General features: G+C 38.7%; 2 protein-coding genes across 2 annotated transcripts in view; both read left to right on the forward strand.

The window, feature by feature from the left end:
• Positions 1-14610, forward strand: part of pard6gb (par-6 family cell polarity regulator gamma b) — a 37609-nt gene extending 22999 nt beyond the window's left edge. The window contains exon 3 of the mRNA XM_082186107.1: positions 12308-14610. Within this exon, the coding sequence (XP_082042233.1) occupies positions 12308-13317 (1010 nt within the window). The 3' untranslated portion in view covers positions 13318-14610. The remainder of the gene's footprint in view (positions 1-12307) is intronic.
• A 457-nt stretch (positions 14611-15067) lies between these two features.
• On the forward strand, positions 15068-22106 carry bloc1s4 (biogenesis of lysosomal organelles complex-1, subunit 4, cappuccino). Its single transcript, XM_082186116.1, has 5 exons — positions 15068-15857; positions 18531-18602; positions 20847-20948; positions 21032-21166; positions 21262-22106. Exons 1-5 carry the CDS (start codon positions 15552-15554, stop codon positions 21355-21357), a joined length of 711 nt encoding a protein of 236 aa, XP_082042242.1. The 5' UTR covers positions 15068-15551; the 3' UTR covers positions 21358-22106.
• The last annotated feature ends 1680 nt before the right edge of the window (positions 22107-23786 follow it).

Genomic DNA, 23786 nt, shown 5'->3' on the forward strand with positions numbered 1-23786 from the left:
AATAATGTAAGGGCCAGTTCACACAGAACGCATTTTTGCTGTTAAAAAAGTGCAAGGTCTAGAGATGTCTTTTTTTAAAAACTTCTTTTAACTTGAGCAGTACCCTAAGTGAAGAACAAAAATAAACTTCGCTGTGAGTATATTGGGGCCCCTTTTCCACCAATTTCTGGACCTACAACCTTCTGGTAACCAGCATAGATCTTAAACAACTGTGCCACATCACCCCCTGATTTTAGTTGCAAACCTTATCATCTCCATTTCTGTCTAATAAATTAGCTGAATCTCTGAGCCAGCGGTACACACAAGGTCATGAGAACTGCAGGAATGACCCTGCCACCCAGCTCATTTAGGTGGACTTAATTACAAAGGGGACTCTACACCCCCACAGTTACACAGACACACCCTGTCAGTGAGAGGGCTGTTTATGGATCGTTCACAGAACGGGCGTGCTCCTGCCTCTTATGTTTTTGGGAGGCTGAGGGCCAAATGTATATTAATTTCTGACCACACCGTCTGGCTACGCATCCCACACACAGCAGTTGCCTCAGATCCCCCCTGTCCCTCCGTCACCCTCTACCTCCCTCTGTCCATTCCTGCATGCATGGGATGAAATGGCTGGAATACTCCCCATCTTCCTGTTGTCTGTAAGAAGAGCACACATGAATCTTGAGTGAGTTCACAGAAGTTCACGTGGACTATACTGTCATCCATTTTTGCAAAGTTTAGTAAGATTAGGATCTCTGTTTCTGATTTTAAAGGATTAGTTCACCCCAAAATAAGTTCTGTCATCATTTACTCGCCCTCATATGATTCCAAAACCATCTGGCTTTATTTGATATATATGCTCACTTTTGAATAGGACACCAAAAGCACCATAAAAGCATCATAAAGTCTTGTGCGCTATATCCCAAATCTGTTCATGTCATATGATATGATTTGTGTGACGAGCAGATTAAAAGTAAGTTATTAAACACTGATGATTTTTGCTTTTAGTGGGCTGTTTATCATTGCGAACAGATTGAGTCAGTAAGTTAAGCTTGAGAAGTGGATAATTTCGCTTTAAGTAATCATTCAGGCAGGGTTTTAAACTGGATCAATTGATTCATTGAATAGACTGCCATTGGAACTTGGAATCGAGAATTGTCCAATTTTACTGGTATTTGAAATTTTGGTGTCATAACCTTATTTATTTGAATACAAGTTTACATGGGTCAAAAATAATGAAAACTGCTTACTTTTTTTTGTGGTGGGGCCACAAAGTAAAAATTTAACCACTGGCCTATCCGGACAGTAGAAATAAAAAATCCTAAGCGTTGAGGCCTGAATTATGGTTTTAATCATCAATGTGCCAATGAAATCTGGTGCAAGAATGTGGAATCATCACAATATTTATGTAATCATTTTGTGCAAGTTCACATATGACATATGAAGTCCTATTCAGTATTCAGAAACTTGGCCCGCTATGATTACAAATGTATAGTTTAGCCAGTCATAACAGGTCATTTACATAGTCTTAAAGGTACAGTAAAAATATAATTCTATAATTCAGATAGAGGGTGGAAAATGGTCACGTAAGAAACCTTGACTAAAGGCCCGTTCATACTAATACAAATGTTCACTATGAAATTTGGTGCAATAAACATTTTAATTTGAATGAACGGCTATTAATACGTCTGTTCAGACTGACACAAACATTTGCATGCAGTCAATGACAGATTTTTTCTGTGAAAAAAGCTAATCAACTAAAAGAAAATTGTGCTTTTGGTCAAAAGAAACAGTGATAGGAACCAGCTTTTATCTCTGTACTCTTCTATTTGGTGGTGTTTGGTAAGCACCATAGTGAATACAAAAATCTGAACGGCTGTTAAACATATGAATATACTGCTTGACTTCCTTTATTCTTCATGATAAGTGGGTGTCAGAAATGAAAAGTTGAGTCTCTTTTTTTTTTTTTTTGGTCTGAACAGACTAACCGAATACAAAAATCATGCAGAATATTTTATTTTGGTGTGAACAGGCTTTAACAGGTTAATGTTACAAAAATGTAGACTGGCCTCTTAAAGTTTTCACTACTAATTTTCTCTCATTATATTGTTAACATTACGCGCATCAAAAAGTAAACACATTTGACCGCTGATAGATTTACTGCAGCCTTTAGCTGTCACGTGAGAGCCTAAGTTGGCTCAGGAGACAACTTAATCTGTCATCTCTCTTACTCAGTCTCTCACATATATGAATACATACAAACATATGACAGCTTAACGAACGCAGTTTAAATTGGCTGTCTGTATGTGTCATGCTTCACAGGCAGTACCCCTCATGTGAGCAAACAAGGGAAATGAATCTGAACTCTTTGTTTTGTTTTTGGTTTGTCTTTTTTTGTGTGTAGGGGGATGGGGAATGGCTTTTTGGAAATCCTACTTAAATCCTTTCAGCTGTAGTGGTTGGACAGACCACATTCCTCATGCCTTTCCTGCCTCTTTCATTGCAGTCTATTGTTTAAGCCGTCGTACAATATGTAATTCTGAAATCATACTGGCCTATTAGTGGTTTGCTGTTGGATTTCTGTAAGCCAATTTGGCTTAAGCATGCTAAAAGAGGGGTGCGGGGGTGGACACATTGTGGACGTTCATTTAAAAAAACAATTAGACTCTGTGAATGGTGGGACACCAATGGAAGCCACATATATAGGTCAGAGACCTTTAAAACAATGAGCTCCCCCTCACTGTGAGGGAACCTTACAAATAATGGCACTGGAGTAGAGGCGTTATCTCATTGGTTGCTGGGAGACTGGTGAGCTGTCATTTAGGTTGATCTGATTGGCTTGGTCCCAGTTACACTCTCAACTGCTGACAACCAAATGTGACGAGGGAGGTATCCCCCCCCTCTCTCATGTTTACATTGCACTGATGTTTACATTGTAATTCCCCTAGAAACATCACTGCATCAGGGCTCATACATCTTAATTTCAACATGCTTGGATTTGGGACATAATAATTACTACTATATAAAGCAGTGCACATTGGGACACTGCACTGGTTTCAGTACTTGTATAGAGTGGTGCAGGTATGACATCACTTTATAGGCCAAAATGCGGAAGCGAGTTAGCATTTTAGCACATCTGGTTCAATCATCCCGAAGTCAATTAGTTTTTTTGAATGGGGGTTTGGTTAAATGGCTGAAATAAGGAATGTCCTGAACACAAGCTCAAGACACTTTCACGTTTTATTCCATGACACAAAATACATCAATTTTACCCCACTCGTGATTTTTTTTTTTTAAGCTGTTACGTGCTTTGAAAAATCCGGTTGCTAACAAGTGGCTAAATGGGATGGAGATTAAACGTCATTACGCCGAAAAGATCAACTCGGTCTGCTTTTACAGCATTGTTTATGCTTATAATTGTGCTCTTACAAACTATTCTAACTTTCTGGGAAAATATTTTTAGATAACTTAGTGTCTAGCTTAGCTTAGCTTAGTGATGGTGACGTTGAATTTGTGGGGCTGTGGTGTAGTTCGTTTATAGCCTACCTTTAGCTTTTTACTTCTGGCGACTGCATTTAGGCTTCAAAATTCATAAGTTGTTCATCTGTGATTATTATCTTGATGGAAAAAACGTGCACGTATCAAACTTTTGTTGATCACAAAGTTTGTTTTTAGCGATAATCCAAAAGCCTCTTGGAAAATCCTATTGGGTTTTTTGTCGAGGGAACCAGTGTGATGCTGACTGACGGTTGGCCTACAAAATTGTCACACCTGCACCACTCTGTTATCTGCCTTAATGAGAAATCAGAGAAGAAGAAAAAGACAAAATCCTGCTTGGCCTTTATAAATAGGATCCATGGATGGAGGTCTTTTCTGTTTGGCCACTGAGTCTGAAATACTTAGCCAAATCTGTTGGTTGTTGCTTGCCAATTAGCAGTGACTTATCTACAGTTACTTTACAGTCCACTGACTAGAGGGGCACCGAAGTAACAAAGTAACCTTAGGTTAAGTGGTTTGTGTAAGGGCACAATAACAACTGAGCACAATTGTGATGCTAGTAATTCTTTCTTGTGATAGAACCTGCATCTTTAGGCTTCAGAAGTGTATCATGGATCTGGCTTTCATCTAATGACTTTGATTCAGTGTGTAACTCCTAGTAGATAAGATTAAGTTGCCCAGCTTTGAAAACAAAACAGATTAATTTATCTGTAGAAATCTGTGGGCCACCTGCAAATCTCTGCTGCCATGCAGTTCAGGAGTTCAGCTGTGAATGTGGGAGAAGCCAGTTAAACCAGATGCAGTTCAGGCTGAAAAATTGACAGCTTGAAGCATTTGATAGGACAGGCTGAATCTGCTGTAGCAAAACTCTGGCCATGACGTGTCATTATATTTTTATCATAGAACATGAAATGCAATTTTACACTTATGTTTCTTGGTTCATATTTTTTGTGCTCTTATTTCAAAATATTAGATAATAAGATCACTTTCTGATAGTATCTTGCTTTTAATGCATTTGTACCTTATCTGTGTGAGTTATGGAGTGTGTGTTACGTGTTAGACGTGTCTACACGTGAGGGTCATCACGGCAAACAGAGGCAGCGGAGTGAGGTGGAATCTGAGATCTTGGCACACATTTTCAGCAGGTCTGATTCAGGAAGTGGGTTGTGAAAGGGAGTGTGTTGAGTACAGGTGTGGAAGACCAGCCTGAACCTGCCCAGACCTTGAGAAGACTCTTTCAATAACAGCAGGGAGAAAGAGGCTCGTCCTAACAAGAGACAATGCATGACTGCCTCATGTGGCCAACACTCCTGGCACCAGCCATAAATCTATTTTATGTAGTTGTACTTTTTAAAAACTCTTGTTGTTGAATCTTTTACTTAGACTGCTGATAATTTTACCTGCAAGTCTGTTTTTGTGTGGGAATGTGACTCAGGACCCTCACCAAAAGTAAACATGATTCTTTTAACTTGCACTGAGTTGCAGTATGTTCTAATTATTTATGTGAAGACTGCAGCATCATTTTCAATCATAAACCGCAGTATAATTCAAAGCTTAGACTCTGCAGAAAAGCAAATCGCAGTTTAAGCATTTTTTTGCTGTGGTTTGGAATCATTTTCATTGTTGGTTTCGCAACATTGTTTTTTGCCTTGCATTGCGAATAGTTCATCTTTAATGGAAGATGATACAGTATAGCTATGTAGTTACTGTTTCCAAACCAACACATCCTTTTTCTTCTGCATTTTCCATTGTTTCAGCTTTTTTTTTATGTTTAAAATTTGGTTGTTATTACGAATGTGCAAAAGTATAAGTACTTGCAAAACGTGTGGCTATTTAAAAAAAAAAAATCTATAACATCTAATCATAGTCCAGTAAAAGTTTAATTTCATTTTTAATATTGTTTGCTTTGTGGATTGCCAGCACCAGCAGAATGTACAAAATCTTTAAAAAAAGTTTTAAAATAATTACAGTATATGTGATATTTGAATGATTGAAAAGGCTACTATACATGTATGGGTAATTATTCTGTAATATGATGTATTTCAGAGTGAAACAGGATCTTCAAAATTCAGGATGCCCTTGGCTGAAAACTGAAGCCAAAAATTCTTCTAAAAAAAAAAATATATATATATATATATATATATATATATAAAATAAAAGTTTTTTTGGTGTGTAATTGTATTCATATCAGACTTTTTAATTAATATCATGAATTTTATATAAATAATGAAATTAAATTGTTTGGAAAATGAAAATAAACTTTAAAAAAAGAATTAATTAATCACATTTATTTAATAATCAACACTCAAATAAAACAGTGAGGGATTAAAGACCGTATTAAGTTTTTTTTCACGCATCAACAGAAAACCACATAGATTAAAAGATCGATCTTGAGATTTAAGAATCCCTATTATTATCGATTAAAATTGAGAAATCAATATTGTCACAGAGTCCTAGAGTCCACACAGCTGACACGTTTAACTGCTGTAGTTTATCCACATTGTGAGCACAAAATAAATACTGAACAGTAAAACATAATCGTTAATTAAACCACTATTTCAGTCAAATATTTAGTCACAAAACCAAAAGATTGCTGTTACGGCCAAAAAATTTCCTTGTAGTATAGCTTGTTTTGGAGGCTATGAAACTTTTCACCCCATTTATCTGATTAGCCTAGTTTTTCTTTCCTCCACAGACAGGTTTAAAGGGACAGATTGCGAGTGCCATTTAACACCTTAATCCTCTCTCATTCCTGCACCCCCTCTAAACTCGTTGCTGTTTGGTGTCACCCGTGACAGTGAGAGATTAGAGAGCAGATCTGGAACGTCTCACTTAGCAGCTTGTTTGGGGGTTGGGGATCATCTCAAAAGCAGGATGATGTCAGAGCCAGATGAGGACTCACCCCCTCATCACTGATGACTCAAACTCACCGCTTGACCTCTGTGAGCACCGCAGGAGTACGGTGTAGCAGATAGCAAATCAGTGGATTAAAGGGTGTAAAAGGAGGATATCATTGCGCCATCCACTTGCACTGCATCTGCATATTGTTTTTTTGTTTTGTTTTTTTGTTGCACGATTTGTGAAATTAAGTTATTTTAAGTGTCGCCTTACCACAGTAAAGTGATATGAAATAATATAAGACTAATGGTGAAACGATGCTAGGGTGTTGTGGGGCATTGCCAGGGTGTTGCCAGGCAGTTTCTATGGTGTTGTGAGTGGAGTCTTAGTTGCCAAAACTAAAGCATCACCACCCCCTCGCAAAAGTATCTTTTTATGCAAATGGCTTGGGGTCCCTCTTTCAATCTAAGTCTATGGAATTTTTTTTGTCCTGTTTCAGTTTAATAATTGCTATGTAATAGTGACATCTTTTTTTTTAGTTTTTTTTTTTTAAATTGCATATCAGTAATTAGATTGACTTAACAATGTAACATCACAGTGGAGGGCAAATCTCTCAGGCAATTTTCATTATAAATCTTGCTGGATGATTTCCAAATGCAGTTTTATTTCTTATATTACCTGTTTTCTTCTTGATTGATTATTTCAGCTAATCATAACTATTCCCTAGCTTGTCTTGGCAAAAGATGGTGACAGGTGAATACGAACGAACACAAGGTTTACAGAGCCAAGCATAGTAGTAATCTATTTCTCTTTTCTTACTTCAGGCTGCACAAGCTTTGATCCTGGTATCAGGTCCAGAGACCCCAGCAAAAGCTAGTATGGTTTGCTTACAGTCTTTATAGTTTCTACATTTTTCTTTGTTCATCAGGACTGAAATTGGTCAGTTTCCTCTTGCTCATGTGAAATGAGGTCATAAAAGCACCACCGACATGCACCATAGCGTGAAGAGGGCAGCCAGTGCATCCTGAACCTTGTTCTGCTTCCTGACAGTCATCCTCAGTTCCCCACATCTTTTCCATTCTTGTCTCTTTTTGTCAGCTCCGCACACACTTCATAACCAAACATTTACTTTCAGCCTCAGAGCGTTGTGTGATTTCTTTTAATAATCTTTATTTAAATTTCTGTGGACTGTATGTACTGGCAGCTGCAGTAATTATGGAATGTAAAGAAAGGACATGCTTAGTTAGGTTGGGCTTAAAGGACTCTTGGCATTCATGTCCTAAACTTGGCCACACTTGCTGAACATATGGGGGGTGGAGAACAAGGTTAAATGCTAAGCATATGTTTTCATGTAGAGATGGCTTATGTGTAAAGCTGTATTGAGAAGCATGTGAATGGCACAGTAGACGTACTACCTGTATTTGAGCTGAAATCCTCTCCAGACCAGGGTAGAGTTGGTGGAATGTCTAAAATAACTTTCGTAGTTTGTCTACCTGTTAAAAGCAGTCCTTATGCAACATTGCAAAAAGATGGCAAGGGAGTTTAATCTCCCGACACAGTCTCCACCCTTCACCGCTGCTGTTAACTTCTCCCAGATGTGTTCGCCAGTGCACTGTGGGTAACACGAGTTAAAACCCATAGGGGTGTGTAGGAGCCTGCATAGAGAGCTCTGCTGAGTGTGCACTAGTGAAGGAGGGGCTTCCTCCTTTAATCTCTCTCAGGGCTACAGAGAGAAGCCAAAAGCCATTGCTCCATTCAGCCAGGGAAATTTGAGTGCGACGGTTTAAAGCAAACACAGACGGACTCTCCCAGGGGGCTCTGTCTGAGAGGACATTACCCTGATCCTGCACTGCGGTGAACCCTCGGGTACCTGTGTCTGCTTTATATGTATATGATCGGGATAATATATGCAATTCACACTAGAGTTCCCGAGTTCACCGGGCATGTAGTTTGGTGATGTTATGGAAATCAACATTCTGTTTGTCTGGGTGCTATATAGGCTCTCAAGCAGGGTATTGTTATGCACAATTGCTTTAGCGTTACCTGCCACTCAATGCTAATGCACATCGTTTTATTCACTCTTGTTATCGGCAGAATACTCCTACCAAGAGCATTATTCAGCAGCAATGCAAATAATAGACCCCAGACAGGAATTTGTGCAGGGTGTCATGGAAATAGGAATGAGAATCGAATTGGCAGTTTCTCCAGAACAAACAGTAGGAAATGCAGGAGAAAATGGGAAAATAAACCCTGTTGGGTGGCATAATGATTGGCCATAAAACTCTTTTGAGGCCTGCTTTTATGAGCGTTTGTAAAAATCCAAAAGAACTTGAAAAAGACCCTTTCAGTGTGGAAGTTAACGAGAGGTGGGACAACATAACAAAGCCCTGAGACCTCGCCCACTCCTCTTTCCCACACCCACCCATGGGTGACTGATGGGGACCATACCGCTTTACCGTCAACTGGGGAATTATGCTTCAAATATGTTGTAGGTCATCTCGGTTAAGTTGTGAAGCAACTTCTGCATTCCTAGTTGAGGCACTGTGGTGGAATGTGTAGGGTCTATTCCTTTCTGACCAGGCTCACCCACCACATCTCCAGTGACCTCTGCCCTGACTCTGGGGCCGGGCCCCTCCCCATGGAGTCCAGTCAGGTGACTGCAATGCCAGGGACAGCACTGAAGCGTTACTTCATTCACTTGAGCTGTCTATTTCTGATTGACTGCATATGAGAAATTCTTTCACTGGTTTCTTTGTGCTGAGTTAACTGTTTGCAGGCTTTGTTTACTTTATTTCTGCCTTCATCTCAACAATTCTGTTATTTTAATGCATGTTTTATGTTGTTTTCTGGTTGTGATTTTAATAGGTAAGGCTGAGTATCCTAGATATTCTGTTGTATTAACATTAGAATATAATTTTAGAACTTTATTATACAAATGATCAATTATTTAGGTTTAATCTGTTATGGAATACTTTTATTTTAAAATTGTTTTGGTGGAGCAAAGTTATGCAATAATAAAATGATAAAACAAGGGAGGACTGTGTCTCTCTCGCTGTGCGTGTGCGTGCATCATTCACAGATGGTTTCGTTCTTAATTTAAAGGTCAAAATAGCTGTTGAGTAAAGTGTAGAATTATTATAAAAAATAAACTATAAATTAAGTGTTTAAGTTATTGTGCCTTCAAGCAGTCAGGACATTTCCATCAAAATTAGGAGTTTTGTAGGCTGAGCTGCTTTAATCTAAATACTTTTTTTCTTGGTCTTTGCAACCTCAAGACAAATTAGGGTTTAGAAATCAATGGTTTCCAATTTTTTTTTTTTTTTTTCTAAAAAGAAAAATAGTTTTGCCCTTGAAGTTAGTATTGTGGATGTCCATAACCTCAAATTTCAAGAATCTGCCATTTAGTGCCTAAACCTTTAAATAAATAAAAAGTTAATGTGGCTTGCTGTATTTGTTTGTTCAAAAGAATGTATGGAATGATTTAGGCACATTGTCAATCACCATTGAATCATCATCCCTCTCTTTTATGAAAACTTCCATTTAATAAAACTTTCTTGGGCAACATCGTTGCCTTCCTTGAACCTGTAGTCTTTGTTTTCTGTCTGGTAGGCACTGTGCCATTCACTTTCCCCTGAAAATGTCTGGAAACTGTCCTTTGATCACTGAGCTGAATTTATTTTCCCGTCATGCATCAGTGCAGTGAGGATTACTATGTCAGGAGTAGTTTAGGCTTGGTGACTTAGTGGCTTGCCCTCACTCTCAGTCCCTTTGGAGGTTCAATAATCCACACTGGGTCCATGCCGATACCAGTCTGGACTGGACACCAGGAGTCAGAATGGAAAATCCAGTGTAGACTAGTTTCTGCCAGAAACAAAAATGCGCTGTATCTTTGCTTACTCACAAAGTAAGTCCTCCATTAGTCCCTAAGTTTCTACATGTTCTGCTAGGTGTTCATAGATTTTCTCAGAAGAAGACAGTTGAGGGTGTACATTTGGAGAGAACGGTACCCTTCTTAATGAAGGCCAGAAGCAGAAACACTTCAATGTGTTTCCTATCAAGAGACTTGCAGTTGTGGCTAAAATTCCAGGACATAATAAAAGTCTGTCTGGACTCAATCAAAATAATCAGGCCGCCAAAGAGCCAAACTAAGAACAACTGCATCTGGATGCTTTGATGAACATTCGGAAGCTTTGTGTAAGCATTTTTAAAAATTGATTTTAGAGTAATTGAACAGAAGGTGAGCATTTTCTTGCCTGTCTTTCTTGAGAACTCATGCTGGGAAGTCAGATAAACTTGCACTGGAAACTATGCCTTATATCCAAAGCGAACAGTCCAGGTGTGGTTGATGGCTGTCTGATGTAGCACAGAGAGGGTGTTGTTGGACTAAGTTATGCTAGTGTTTAAATAGAAGCCTTATTAAAACACTTTAACTTGGTATGCATGTCTTATGGGACATTTCAATATTGCACTTCTGTTTTAAGTTGTGTTGTCTTTTTCAGTAGGACTTTGAAGAAGACCTTGTGATCACACTTGATCTCTTAATCTATGTGCTTAAAGGTGCATTGCGCAAGTCTCTGAGTTTTTGCAGAACTATGCCCCCTCTGGCGGCAAGCGAAACTGCAACAACAAAAGTTTTCTTTTTTTTTTATCTTACGTGGAGTTTGCGTTGGTGTTTGAAATGAACTACAAGCCGGTCTCTTAGAATCCATCTTCTACGGAGAATGACGGCGAATACACAAACCTGCCAGACATAGCCAGGTGAGCGTGCCGTGAACGCGCTTGACGTCACGCCCAGTCTCAAATTCCGACCCGAATCCCTCTTATTTATTTTACTGTACAGGAATATAGAGACAATCGCAGTGATCAGAGAAGGGCTCATTCAGCCCTGTTCTTACCACACTTATCGGCGTATATCAGATAATGCAGATAACTTCATCTCTGATAAATACCTTCAACAGAGACCTTTGTGTTCTGTCAGTAGTTAAGGTTACATTTTTGTAATGATGTGATAAGGTGGCCTCATGTTTTGGTTTAGCATGCCAGAAAAATCATGTTACACCATAATACATGGAGTATCTGAGGGATATAAACCGTCCAGCAGGTCTGATTAGATTTGCATGCTTGTCCTCATCCACAACTTCATATGAAGCTTTACCTTTTAACAGTACTAAGGCTGAAGTTTATCACACTAATCTCAGCTTCCTTTACTACAGGGGTGTACAAACCTACTCCAGGAGAGCCATTGTCCTGCAAAGTTTAGCTCCAACCCCATTTTAAACACACCTGAACCAGCTAATCAGCGTCTCACTAGGCATACTAGAAACTTCCAGGCAGTTGTGTTTAGGCAAGTTGGAGCTAAACTTTTGCAGGACAGTGGCCCTCCAGGATTGACTTTGGACCCCCCTGATTTACCGTGTTGATGTACATTTCCATATTTTTGGCTTAAAGGGATAGTTCATCCAAAAATGAAAATTCTATCATCAGTTACTCACCCTCATGTCGTTCCAAACCCGCAAGACTTCATCTTCGGAAAACAAATTAAGATATTTTTGATAAAATCTGTGAGATTTCTATCCCTCAATTGACGGCTATGCAACTACTACCTTGATGCTTCAAAAAGTTCATAACGATATTGTAAAACTAATCCATATGGATTGAGTGGTTTAGTCCAAATTTTCTGTAGAGATATTTAGGCTTTTTATTCACATATAAACATTGATCAGCAAACATAGACAGAAGCTCAGATTTCATTCAAAATATCTCCATTTGTGTTCCGAAGATGAACGAAAGTCTTGCGGGTTTGGAACGTCATGAGGGTGAGTAAACGATGACAAAATTTTCATTTTTGGGTGAACTATCCCTTTATGGAAATGGTCCTTCTTTGTACTAATGAGACATGTTATGTCACTAGATTCAGAATGAATCATAATTTGCATCTTTAATCAACTTAAGCATTAATAGTCATCATTTTCGTTTACTCTTGCAGAAGAGGTTGACTACAGCAACTTCGGCACCAGCACTCTGACTCGGAAAAAGAAGGCAGTGGTCACTCTTCGAAATGACCTGAACCGCAAACGGCCCCACATCCGCATTGGCATGCCTCAAGATTTCCGTCCTGTATCGTCCATTATTGATGTGGACATCCTTCCTGAATCTCACCGAAGAGTGCGACTCTACCGGCATGGCTCGGACAAGCCCCTTGGATTCTACATCCGTGATGGCACCAGTGTTCGTGTTACACCCCACGGCTTGGAAAAGGTCCCGGGTATTTTCATTTCCCGCCTGGTACCTGGAGGCCTGGCCGAGAGTACGGGCCTGCTGGCCGTCAATGATGAGGTCCTGGAAGTCAATGGTATTGAGGTGACAGGAAAGACATTGGACCAGGTGACTGACATGATGATCGCAAACAGCCACAACCTTATTGTGACCGTGAAGCCGGTGAACCAGCGCAACAATGTGGTGCGCAGCAGTCGTATCTCAGGCAGCTCGGGTCAGTCATCCGACAGCAGCGGTTCGGTGGGATACCCCGCCATCACCGCTCCCACCGGTGCCACCGCCATCTCTCATGGCTACAGCCCAGAAGATCTGGAGAGTGATGAGGAGTCGGACATCGTAATTGAGAGCAACATCAAGCGGCCATCACGACGCTCCAATGCCTCCGTGGCTTCAACCGCGTCCCGGTCCCAGACGCAAACAACCACCGTAACCCCACCCAGCCCCCCTACACGACCCCAAACGAGACCTCCATCCACTGTGTCCACGGCCTCTTTCCACTCTCAGCCGAGCTTTAATGGCACAGTGCACAATAGTTTGAGTTACAAGTTGCACAAGGACCTTACTCTCCAAAACAACCCCTACCACAGCAGCAACCCCGTTATGCGGGAAAGCAATGGCAGCCTACACAAAATCCTCAGTAGCCTGAGGACAGACCCCCGTCACAGCCTGGCTTTACCCAGAGGAGGGGTTGAGGAGGATGGCACAGTCATCACTTTATAACACAGTCACATATAAAATCCAGACCACCCAGAGACTCGGCTTTTCAGCCTGGGACATCAGACTCAACTTTGAACCTCACCAAACTTTAAGGGTTTTGTAAAATGACTAATTTAACAGAAACAATATCTGGAATTTTACTCTTTTAAATGTTTTTTTTTATTTTTTTTTATGTGTTGTAATGTCTTATGTAAAAAAAATGTGTCCAATTTAGTGGTATGTCTCTTTTTCCAAGCAGAGACACTTTTTATTTTGTCTATCAGTGTTTCTCAATTCTTGTTTAGAGGTTCATTTTAATCATGTTATCTAAATGTGTCTTGGGACCAGAAATTGGGTTTAGACCTGTGTGTGCGTACTGTTGTCTTCTGTTTACGGTTTGTACCTGAAAACAAACATTTGTTCCTGGTATAATGAAAAAGCTGATTATATTATGCAAATGCCAAAATGAATTTACTCTTAGTCAACAACATCCCCACCCCACCCCCTTTTTTGTTTGTTGCCCTGTCTAATTAAGTTAATAACTGAATATAATTAATAATCATTATTATTAACTTTCAGTAATGAATGTCTGCTGTATGTTTAATACCTTTATATGCAGTAATTCACAATTTGGTGGATTCCCTAAGAATGTTTGTTTCCGAATATTTAAATATCACTTGTGTCAGCATTACAAAAAGGCTTTTTGGAAATTGTGGATGTTTTTATTTAGACAAGAAACATAAAACTTAAACTTAAAACATCACTTTTTTTGAGACATTTACTACTACAGTATGTTGATTTTGGCCCTGTGGGATTTAATTTGACTTTGTTTCTGGTTTATTTGACTGCAGTGGAGTGTAATTGGTCCTCACATATAGGTATTTCACACTTGTATGTCCTCTTGAAGCCCTCTTCAGTGGAATGTAAGTTAGTTCCTTCTGTTTTATTCTGTACACATATTTGCTGTCACCTCACTGTTAATGAACCCTCACCTCTGACATCCACTCAAATCGCCACAGCTGAACAGACTGCTGTCTCATACTAGTCATATCCTTAATGGCTTTAATGTTAATGCTGCCACTGAGCATACGGTCCAAGCTTACTTCAGGTATAAAATTAAGTCTTATATCATTTTTTTTTTTTTTTTTTTTTTATATTGGGAACACACCAGTTCATTCTTAATTTTGTTTTATAGAGAGAGAGTCTGTGGAATACATTTGTATATAATTTAAAACCACTGTGGATGTACCTTCCTTTTGCTTTTAGGTTGACTGCATTGTATTTGTCTTCTTAAACAAAGACTTACCTTCATATCCACCATTTGTGTGCCTTACTGCCCCTCCTACAGACATAGTTCACTCAGACAGACTAAGTATTTGGATCTGACCACTGGAAATATTTTCATTTTGGTAAAAGCAAGGGCATGGTATAACATGTGTGAGTCAAAATACATTTGTTCTGTGTCGCCATCTGTTGGTCACTGCCTGAACTGCGTCTATTTTGCTAAGAATCACTTTATATTTTGCATTCATTATTTGCCATTCGTATCACATTGTTGTTGTCTTGGATCATCTGTATGTCTGTGTATCATCAACACTGAATAAATTTAACAGAAATTCAAAACAGGATGAGCTAAAAAGGAGATTACTTAAAAAAATTACACAATAAAACGTACGACAGATTGTGTCTTCGGTCAGTCGTGTTAGGATAGTTTCAGAGTGCCGGTTATTATCTGGTTATTATAGACCAACATTTCAGTATCTAAATATATTAGCCAGGCAGTCAAACCACAGTTAAAATGGTAGTTACAATACAATACAAAATACATGTAATTAATGTCTATATGGTTTTTACTGATGTCAGTCTTGCTTTTCTTTTTTTTATAAAATAAAATTGAGATGGACAAAACACATTCTATAGTGTTCTTTACATTCATAGTTTGTGTTTAGATCAACGACCAGGGTTGTATTGCACAGCAATTTCCTGGATCCTTCATAAACCATATTTTTTTTAAATAGTTTTAAATATCATTGGGAAGGAAATGCTATCTGTCTGTCTGTCTGATTTATTGTCGCGTCAAATATTTACCATTTTTAAAGTCATCTATCTGTTTGAGTCTCTGCTTTGACCCTTATATATATCACATGACCAACATGTGGCCAACCCGTTCTCTGATTGGCTATTAAACTTGCGCATGCGCACATGCTGCTCTGCGTTCACTTCCACATAAACAACAGCAGTGTAGTGGATAGCGAAACATGGAGCATCGTTTTGACAGGGCAGCAGCGGTGCTGTCACCCCTGGAGGAGTCCAGCGCAGAGGTGAGCAGAGACAGCGGCATCGTGTCCCAAAGCGCCAGCAGCTTGTCTATGGTGAGTGAGGCCCTGAGCAGCGGTACCGTGTCTCAGAGCCCGAGCTTTGGCGCTGCAGTGGCCCAGAGCCCGATCTCAGTAGCCGGAGAAACCCAGGACCAGAGCGATCCGGAGCAGACACAAGACGACGAACTACTGAGACACACGGCCATCACATACTCCTCTTATATCAGAGCCAACGCGGAAGAAGAGGTAAGGACACATATGCAAAGTCCTTATTTGGCATGCCTGTTTAACATGATAATGCATAAACTACTTCAATATACACAATAAAAGCAGGATAGAAAAAATGTCAGTATATCATCATCATCATCATCTTCTTCATTATTTAGCCTATATCGCATATAGGCAAGCATGTTCTTCTGAATATTTGGACTGCTGATTCGGCCATACTGCAGTCTGCAGCACGAGTGTGAATATGATCTTGATACAACATATTTAAACAAGGAATAATTATTGATATCAACTTGTATTTATTCAAAACAGTATTGCCAGTTCCCTGTCTATATTTTTTATCCACCAAGGAAAATCGTTCTAAAAGAAGCCACAGCATAATCAACTTCTGAGTAACACCCAGTAGTGATGTTTCATTCCTGAATGAATCGGAATGAAGGATTCAATTACTCACTCATAAACACACTAGTCCTGCGTCCGATTATGCCTACTTCTATACTATATAGTAGGTGAAAAACTGTATGTTTGCGGAGTAGCATGTCCGAATTCATAATATTCATAAAACAGTTGGTGAAAAGTACCTGAATGACCCAATACTTTTTGAGATTCTGAAGTTCGCATCCATTGGACAGTGGACACTTTGTTTCCACTCTCCGCTCCACTTTCCACTCTCCACTCAGTGGACACGGAGAAGTGAAGTAATGCAACTGACACAGTAGGTCAGATGACAGTGACAACATGGATGTTGTAGTAGGCTATTTCTTAATTGCATGCATAGCAGTTGTGCCCTTTCAGTCGGATTGCGGTGCCCCCAGAAGCAATTTCAACATGCATACTATATTGAATAAACATGTTTCAAAAGTAGTACCTACTATACGTTTTATGCAGAACGGGTCTTACTAATTGTGTGTAAACAATAGTTTGTGCATGATGTGTGTAAGCATGTGTGAATTAGGCTCATTTGGTGATTTTATTTATTTTTTCATGAGAAATTTTGTGTACAAAAACAAATAATCTACGCAATTATTAGTGAATAAGACCCAGTGTCTCCACCTACTGGTATAGCGATGTAACCTGCAGAAAGTGTCACTGAAAACTCTCCACAACTAATGCATAAACACATACACTGAATTGGTAGTGTTTCACTGTTTGTAACACTACATAAACTGATAAATTGTTGAATATCTGAATGTCATTTCGAATGAATGGCAAGTTGCTTTAGATAAACCATAGTGTGTGACTCATGTTGGCTTGCAGTATGTGGTTACTCCCATGAGTATAATATCAGATTGTTTCCCTGCATAACAACACTTTATAATGCTATTTTTGTAATAAGGTGATTATGATGGAAGTACAGTTGTGATCGGAGTCATCTATCTAGAAAAAGAAACCCCAGTTAAACAAATATCACATCTTTTTAACATTTTTTTTATCATCTTTGTTTGAGAAAGTATGGGAACCTTTAGGATCAGTTCATATAAAGAGGTCATAAGTCAGTTGTTTCATGTGATTAAAATCATGTGAGTTTTAGCCCCCCTTGCCTAATGAAGAACATGAACCTGGGTTTGGCCATGCCTCTGTCGAAAAAGTTTACCAGGCTGGATAAGATTATACAACTATTTCTGCAATTGGATAGAGAACGAGGTTTGTTCTTGTGAGTCAAGCAGGTTTGGTTTACCTTTATGACCTTTTATGTTCGCTGATTAATGTTTATATGTGAATAAAATCCAAAATTCAATCGGTTTAACAAGCAATAGTCTCTTCAGAAAATTGACTAAACTGCTCAATTCATATGGATTAGTTTATGATCTCTTTATTAACTTTTTGAAGCGTCAAAGTGATAGTTGCGTAGCTGTCAATGAAGGAATAGAAAGCTCTCCGATTTCAGCAAAAAGATTTTCATTAGTGTTCTGAAGATGAACGAAAGTCTGACGCGTTTGGAACGACATAAGGGGGTGACAAATTAATGACAGAAAACTTACATTTTTGGGTGAACTTTCCCTTAAGGTTTGCCTTGTGGATGACCAGAAAATTTTAGAGAAGGGCCCAAGTCCTGAATGTATCATAAGCTGAACAAATTCAGGATTAGTTTTAGTTTGACAGAACCCAACAAATTCATTCAGTCTCAATCAGTAGAATATAGATTATCAACTTTCTCTCTCAACTCAGGATTTAATTTAATGTGTGTGCACATGAAAATGTCATTCATTAGCTTAATATTACTTTTCAAACTTTAATTGCTCGCATATAATGGATTAAAGGGATAGTTCACATTAGTAATTTACTCACTTTTGTCATTCCAAACCTCTATGACTTTCTTCTGTGGAACACAAAAGATATTTTGAAGAATGTTTCACTTAATTAACAAAAAACGCTTTTCTAAAAATATCGTCCCCTCGGAGTCTCTTCAATGCATCTGTATACTCGTCCTGTTGGAACACAGTGTAGTTATCAAGCCTAATTTGTCAAGCATGATATGGGTTAAATAAAGACTGACTTGTTCTCTGTGCTGCTGACTGAATTATGTTCCTAACACCAGACTGCTTTTTAAATTCTTAATGGTCCTCTATTATTTATTTACAAGGCAGTGAAGCAACTGTTTATCCCTGTAACATTTACATCACATGCACACTGAGTACAGTCTATCATGTGTTTTGTTTTCTTGACATTTATCACATATTTGCTGTGCAGGTCCTGTGCTTGGAGAAAAGCCTGGAAGAAATGCTTACAAGAGTTGATGAGTTTGTTGGTATGCTTGATATGGTAAGATCAATGTCTTTTTCCCCCATTTGTGAAGTTGCTATTAAAATAATTTAAACTAAACTGAAATATAACAAATAAATTTAAGCTTACAAGAACAATAAAAAAAACGAATAAAAATGAAACAACTTTTAGCTAAATTAACAAAATATAAAAGCTAATTCAAATGATAAATCAATTCTAAATGCTAAAAAAAAAATGTTATAACCCAATAAAGACTGAGTTTAATAATCAAGACCCCCTCCCTAAAATACTGTATATAGGCTTCTATATATTTGTATGTATAAAGACCCATTAATTGTGTGGGGGGAAAAAACATGATATTTTATTAAATTGTAGTAAATTTGCTTGTATATTGTTACTGTACTAAACCTAAAGCAAATTATTAAAATGTTATCTAGAAAATACTGAGCGTTGTATGAAGTATCCACTGTCCACTAGTAAAATATCAGTGGATAAATAAACCTAAAGAAAAAAAAATGACATAACTTGTATGATGCATTGATGTAATTTCCACTGAAACAGGAAGCTAAGGTGGGACATATTGAATGGTTCCTACCCCTTTTCAAATAGCCAATAGCGTTTAGGTTACCTCACAGACTGCAAGTCGTACTTGACAGCACCATGAAAGCGAATTCGAGTGCTGATGATACGTTGGATTTAATAGTAGAGGTGTGAATAAATTCTAGCCATTTCATTCTTAACCAACGTACAGTTGAAAAACTGTGTGAGCAACTGAACACACATCTCCAACCCATATTGCTCTGTGACATGTCAACGGTCTCTTTGACCAGGTGGTATTTATAGCATAGGGGGCGGGATGCTTTAGATTCTAGAGAGCATTTGATTGGACAGAAGATTTAATAAGAAGCTAAAGTCCGCGGTGATGTCATAAAAATCCGTGATCCATTTTAGCGGAAGTGAGAGACTCAGTTTTGAATGCTTATATATCCTAAATGCGAATTTTGTCTTTGTTTTGGAACACACCAGCTTATTCACAACCTTAAGTCTAACATATTCATACTAAAAGCTAAAACATTCAAATTGATTTCAGAGGGCCTTTAAGTACCTGTTTACACCTTTTATTAATGTGTTTTAATCGATCTGATCTTAAAGGGATAGTTCACTTTGAAATTAATTTTTGGTATGTTTTAGCTTACCTCAAGGGCATCCAAGATGTAGGTGTCTTTTTTTCCGCAGTAGTTTCAATTTTGATCTTTTTAGGTCAAACCGTTCTTGTCTGTCAGTCATATAATGCAGGTCTATGGTCATTATCTCAAAACACAAGCACAGAGTCCAAATTAAAACAATTCCCCGTCGTCCAAATTAAACAATTCCCCATCGTAAGTACACATTGATGGCCTAAGACACGAAACGAGCGGTTTGTGTGAGAAAACGAACAGTATTTATATCGTTTTTATCTCGTATACGCAGCCATGTCCGAGTGATCTGATCTGACGTGTGCGCAGACTGGTGCATAGATATATACACACTAGATGTCGCCTTGTCTACGGCAGTTCATTGGAACGAATGTCTTTAAGGCGACATCTAGTGTATATATCTATGCACCAGTCTGTGTACACGTCAGATCAGATCACTTCGACATGGCTGCGTATGAGTGGTAAAAACGATATAAATACTGTTCCTTTTCTCACACAAACCGCTTGTTTCGTGTCTTAGGCCATCAATGTGTACTTACGATGGGGAATTGTTTAATTTGGACGACGGGGAATTGTTTTAATTTGGACTCTGTGCTTGTGTTTTGAGATAATGACCATAGACCTGCATTATGACTGACAGACAAGAACGGTTTAACCTAAAAATATCAAAATTGAAACTACTGCGGAAAAAAAGACACCTACATCTTGGATGCCCTTGAGGTAAGCTAAAACATACCAAAAATGTATTTCAAAGTGAACTATCCCTTTAAGTAAATGAGGGAGACACATACCCGTTTGCACCTGGTATTTTAATTCGTCTCTTTTGTCCACTTTCAACCACTTCTGTTCTGATTTCTTCGAGGGGCGGGTAAATGTTTGGGCTTTTTCAGATCTTTCGATCTAATGGACGAAATAAGCTCACACAATTTACATCTTCCCTCAGATTTCCGACAGACTCTGTTGTGGCCCCCTTAAACCCCTGCTTAATGCACTGTTGCCAAAGGTGTTTAACTGACCAATCTGCAAATACTTTAACTGAAAAAGCATGCTAGACTTTGATCTTCTTTTTTTTAATTTTTTTTTATAGATTCGAAATGACACCTCACAGGTGGTCAATGAGAACCTACCACAGATACAAAGAAAATCGGAAGAGATGAGAGAGATTTACCGAAAAATTGACAATTTGGAGGTACTAACTTTAAACAATGCCTGAACCATGGTGATGGATTGACATTTACTTTTGTTGCTTCAAGTATAGCTTCTAATTCTCAGGGATTTGTCAAAATGGTTGGAGCCAATGTCAATGCAATGGAAGAACAAGTCACTCAAGTTGAAGGTGAAGTTGGAACCCTACCAGGCGCCTTCAAAAAGATCTTTCGCACAATGGCCGTGCCAGGTTTTTTAAATGTGAGCTCTTTACATGTGTATATACATGCTTGCCGTAGTATTTGGCATAGAACTGGCACCAATTGTTTACTGCCTCTTCTTTTTTTCTTCTTCAGAAACCTGCAAGCCCAAGAAGGCAATCACAAAGACATCAAGAGCTTCCCAGTGTATTTAGAACAGAAGATTACTTTAAACCTCAGTCTGAGCAGTAACGGAGAGATTATCGTATTGACTTTATGAAGTACCGACCAAGACCAGGGTTCTCCAACATCAGCAGTGCTGCCTGCTTTGAGGTGCAAACACCTGCTGGGATTGCTAACACAAACATTTCACAGTCACTCTATCTGCAATTTATTAAAATGAATCCTGATCAAAGCCAAGTGTTATTTTAGTAGGCAGTCTAATGGCAGCTAGTTTTATAACCAACAGAAGCTTTGGTTTTAAATAACTTATTTTTTTCTGAAGTGCCTCTCCAGGAAGTCTGACACTGTTTCTTATAATTGGGAAAGCATGCTTAGAAAATGTCAGAACATTAGTTCAAACGTTTATATGATTTTTATTCGAACTTGTACATAGTTTTACAGCTTTATAATTATTTTGCCCTTTGTCTTTTCTTCCAGTGCTTGAGATCTTTTTGCACTATTTTCACTATTGCTATTTATCACTGATATATCTTATTAAGGTCTAAAGTTCGATGTCTGGCACATGTTGACGATTAATATTTAATTAATTCATATAACCAGTGTTAATTGACTCTGGGTTATTATGTAGCATTCAGTGCCGCACTCAGCCAAACAATCGCCACAACAAATATTGTTTTTCATGGACCATTTACTTTTATACTAATATGTCCATGGACAGTTGTTATGCTAATTGTTACATGATGATAAATGTGACTAATGATTGTCTGTTTGTAATAAATTTCCAAATGTAGCCTATAGCATAAAGTGACTACATTTCATTACTGATCAGTTGTTGTTTTTGGTCAGTTGAACAGCTTTGTAGAGTATTCCACAGAAATTATGAGAGTTTGCTTTCATCTGTTAATGTGTTGTGAAATTGTAGTGGGATTTACAAAAAATGTGCATGCATGCACATTTATTTGTTAGAAGGATATTGATATTGAACCAATGTTGAGCCAAACCTACAACCATAAAACTGGATGACAAAGCTGTATTTTATAGGAAAAGAATACAAGGCTGATAAAGAATGCATCATTTTCAATACAATGAAAACAATGGGGAAAAGGTGTATTTCTTTCTGTGATTTACATTACATTCATAAATTGCATTATATTACATGTAGATCTGAACCAAGGCACAAGAAATCACTTAAAGAATAGTTCAGAATTTGGACATATTATATCGGTTAAAATAAATAGTTTTTCTAAACTCCACGTGATTACTCCAAACTCATACTGATTACATTTTTCATGTGCGAGTAAATAGTCTGTTTCACCAACGAATCGTTCTTTTGAACAGATCAATGCAATGATTCAGTCAAAACCTGCTGTTCACAAAGCGTTAGTCAATTACTAGACTGAAAGCCTTGTCATTACTTTTTAACTTTATTCTTGTACAAACAGACACGTACCAGAAAGCAACATAGTGTCGGCCCAGATGTGGGCCACATCTGGTACATGTGGATTCCACGCGTACCAGATGTGGGCTGGATCTGGGCGACACTATGTTGCTGTCTGGTACGTGTCTGTTTGTACAAGAATAAAGTTAAGCATTAGCCTATACTATCAATGAACTACTTATTTTTTTTATTATATATTTTTTTATTAACATGACACAATATAATATCGCGACTAGGCTATATGAAAAGAGGTTTTACTGTTAGAGGTTTACCTTTAAAAAAAGGATTTGTGAGCATTAGTGGAACTGAAGGTTTTAGAATAAAAATGAAACACATGTGATCGCTGTCATGTGGTGAATCAATGCCCATGCAGCCGCTCTAGAGAAGCTGCGCAGTTGAGCCAGCCGGCTGCTCTCGAATCACTCTTGCAGTACTTTGATGGCATACGTATCAGTCTCCTGGCGTCGGCGCTGTCTCAAGTCGGACAAAATTTCTTACCAGCATGCACTGCTTCAAGCCAGCCGCCGATCGGTTGAAATTTGAAGCTTCCCCGGGCGCTGCCATTGATTAGCAGACCATCACCTGCTGTTAGCATTTCATTGACTCCCATTCATTTTGGTGTCACTTTGACAGCGAATAACTTTACATCTGAGGCGTTTAAAGACTACATTTTTCCATTATCCTACTCACACTCTCCGTCTCTGCAAGTTTCGGAAGGGAATGATTCAGATTTCTCTTGGCACAGCTACTAGAAGACAGACAGGTTGCTCACGTCACATCTCCGTCGTCAAGCTCAGTTTGAGTCTGCGCAGTACGCTTGACCCCCAGGAAGTGAGTGCTTCTAAAGCCCCTTTCACACAGCGCTTTGAACCCGGCAAATTGCCAGAGCGCCTTCTGTGTGAACGCAAACTCGACCCGGGATTTATGCCGGGATCGATGCCGGGTCGGGACCTAGTAACATTGCCGTTTTTCAGTCCCGGAACGCGCGCTGTGTGAACAAAAGCCGTAATAATGCCGTGTCGTAGTGATGACGCTGAAGCGCGGGATCGTTCGCCAGCTG

This window comes from Leuciscus leuciscus (genome assembly GCF_965113295.1).
Source record: "Leuciscus leuciscus genome assembly, chromosome: 12".
Lineage (NCBI taxonomy): Eukaryota > Metazoa > Chordata > Actinopteri > Cypriniformes > Leuciscidae > Leuciscus > Leuciscus leuciscus.

What these genes read in the sequence shown, in the direction of transcription:
- bloc1s4 (XM_082186116.1), top strand. Translation starts at nt 15,552, where the DNA reads ATGGAGCATCGTTTTGACAGGGCAGCAGCGGTGCTGTCACCCCTGGAG. An exon ending in GAGCCAACGCGGAAGAAGAG is followed by an intron (nt 15,858 to 18,530) that starts GTAAGGACACAT and finishes TTTGCTGTGCAG; the next exon opens with GTCCTGTGCTTGGAGAAAAG. An exon ending in CCGTGCCAGGTTTTTTAAAT is followed by an intron (nt 21,167 to 21,261) that starts GTGAGCTCTTTA and finishes TTTCTTCTTCAG; the next exon opens with AAACCTGCAAGCCCAAGAAG.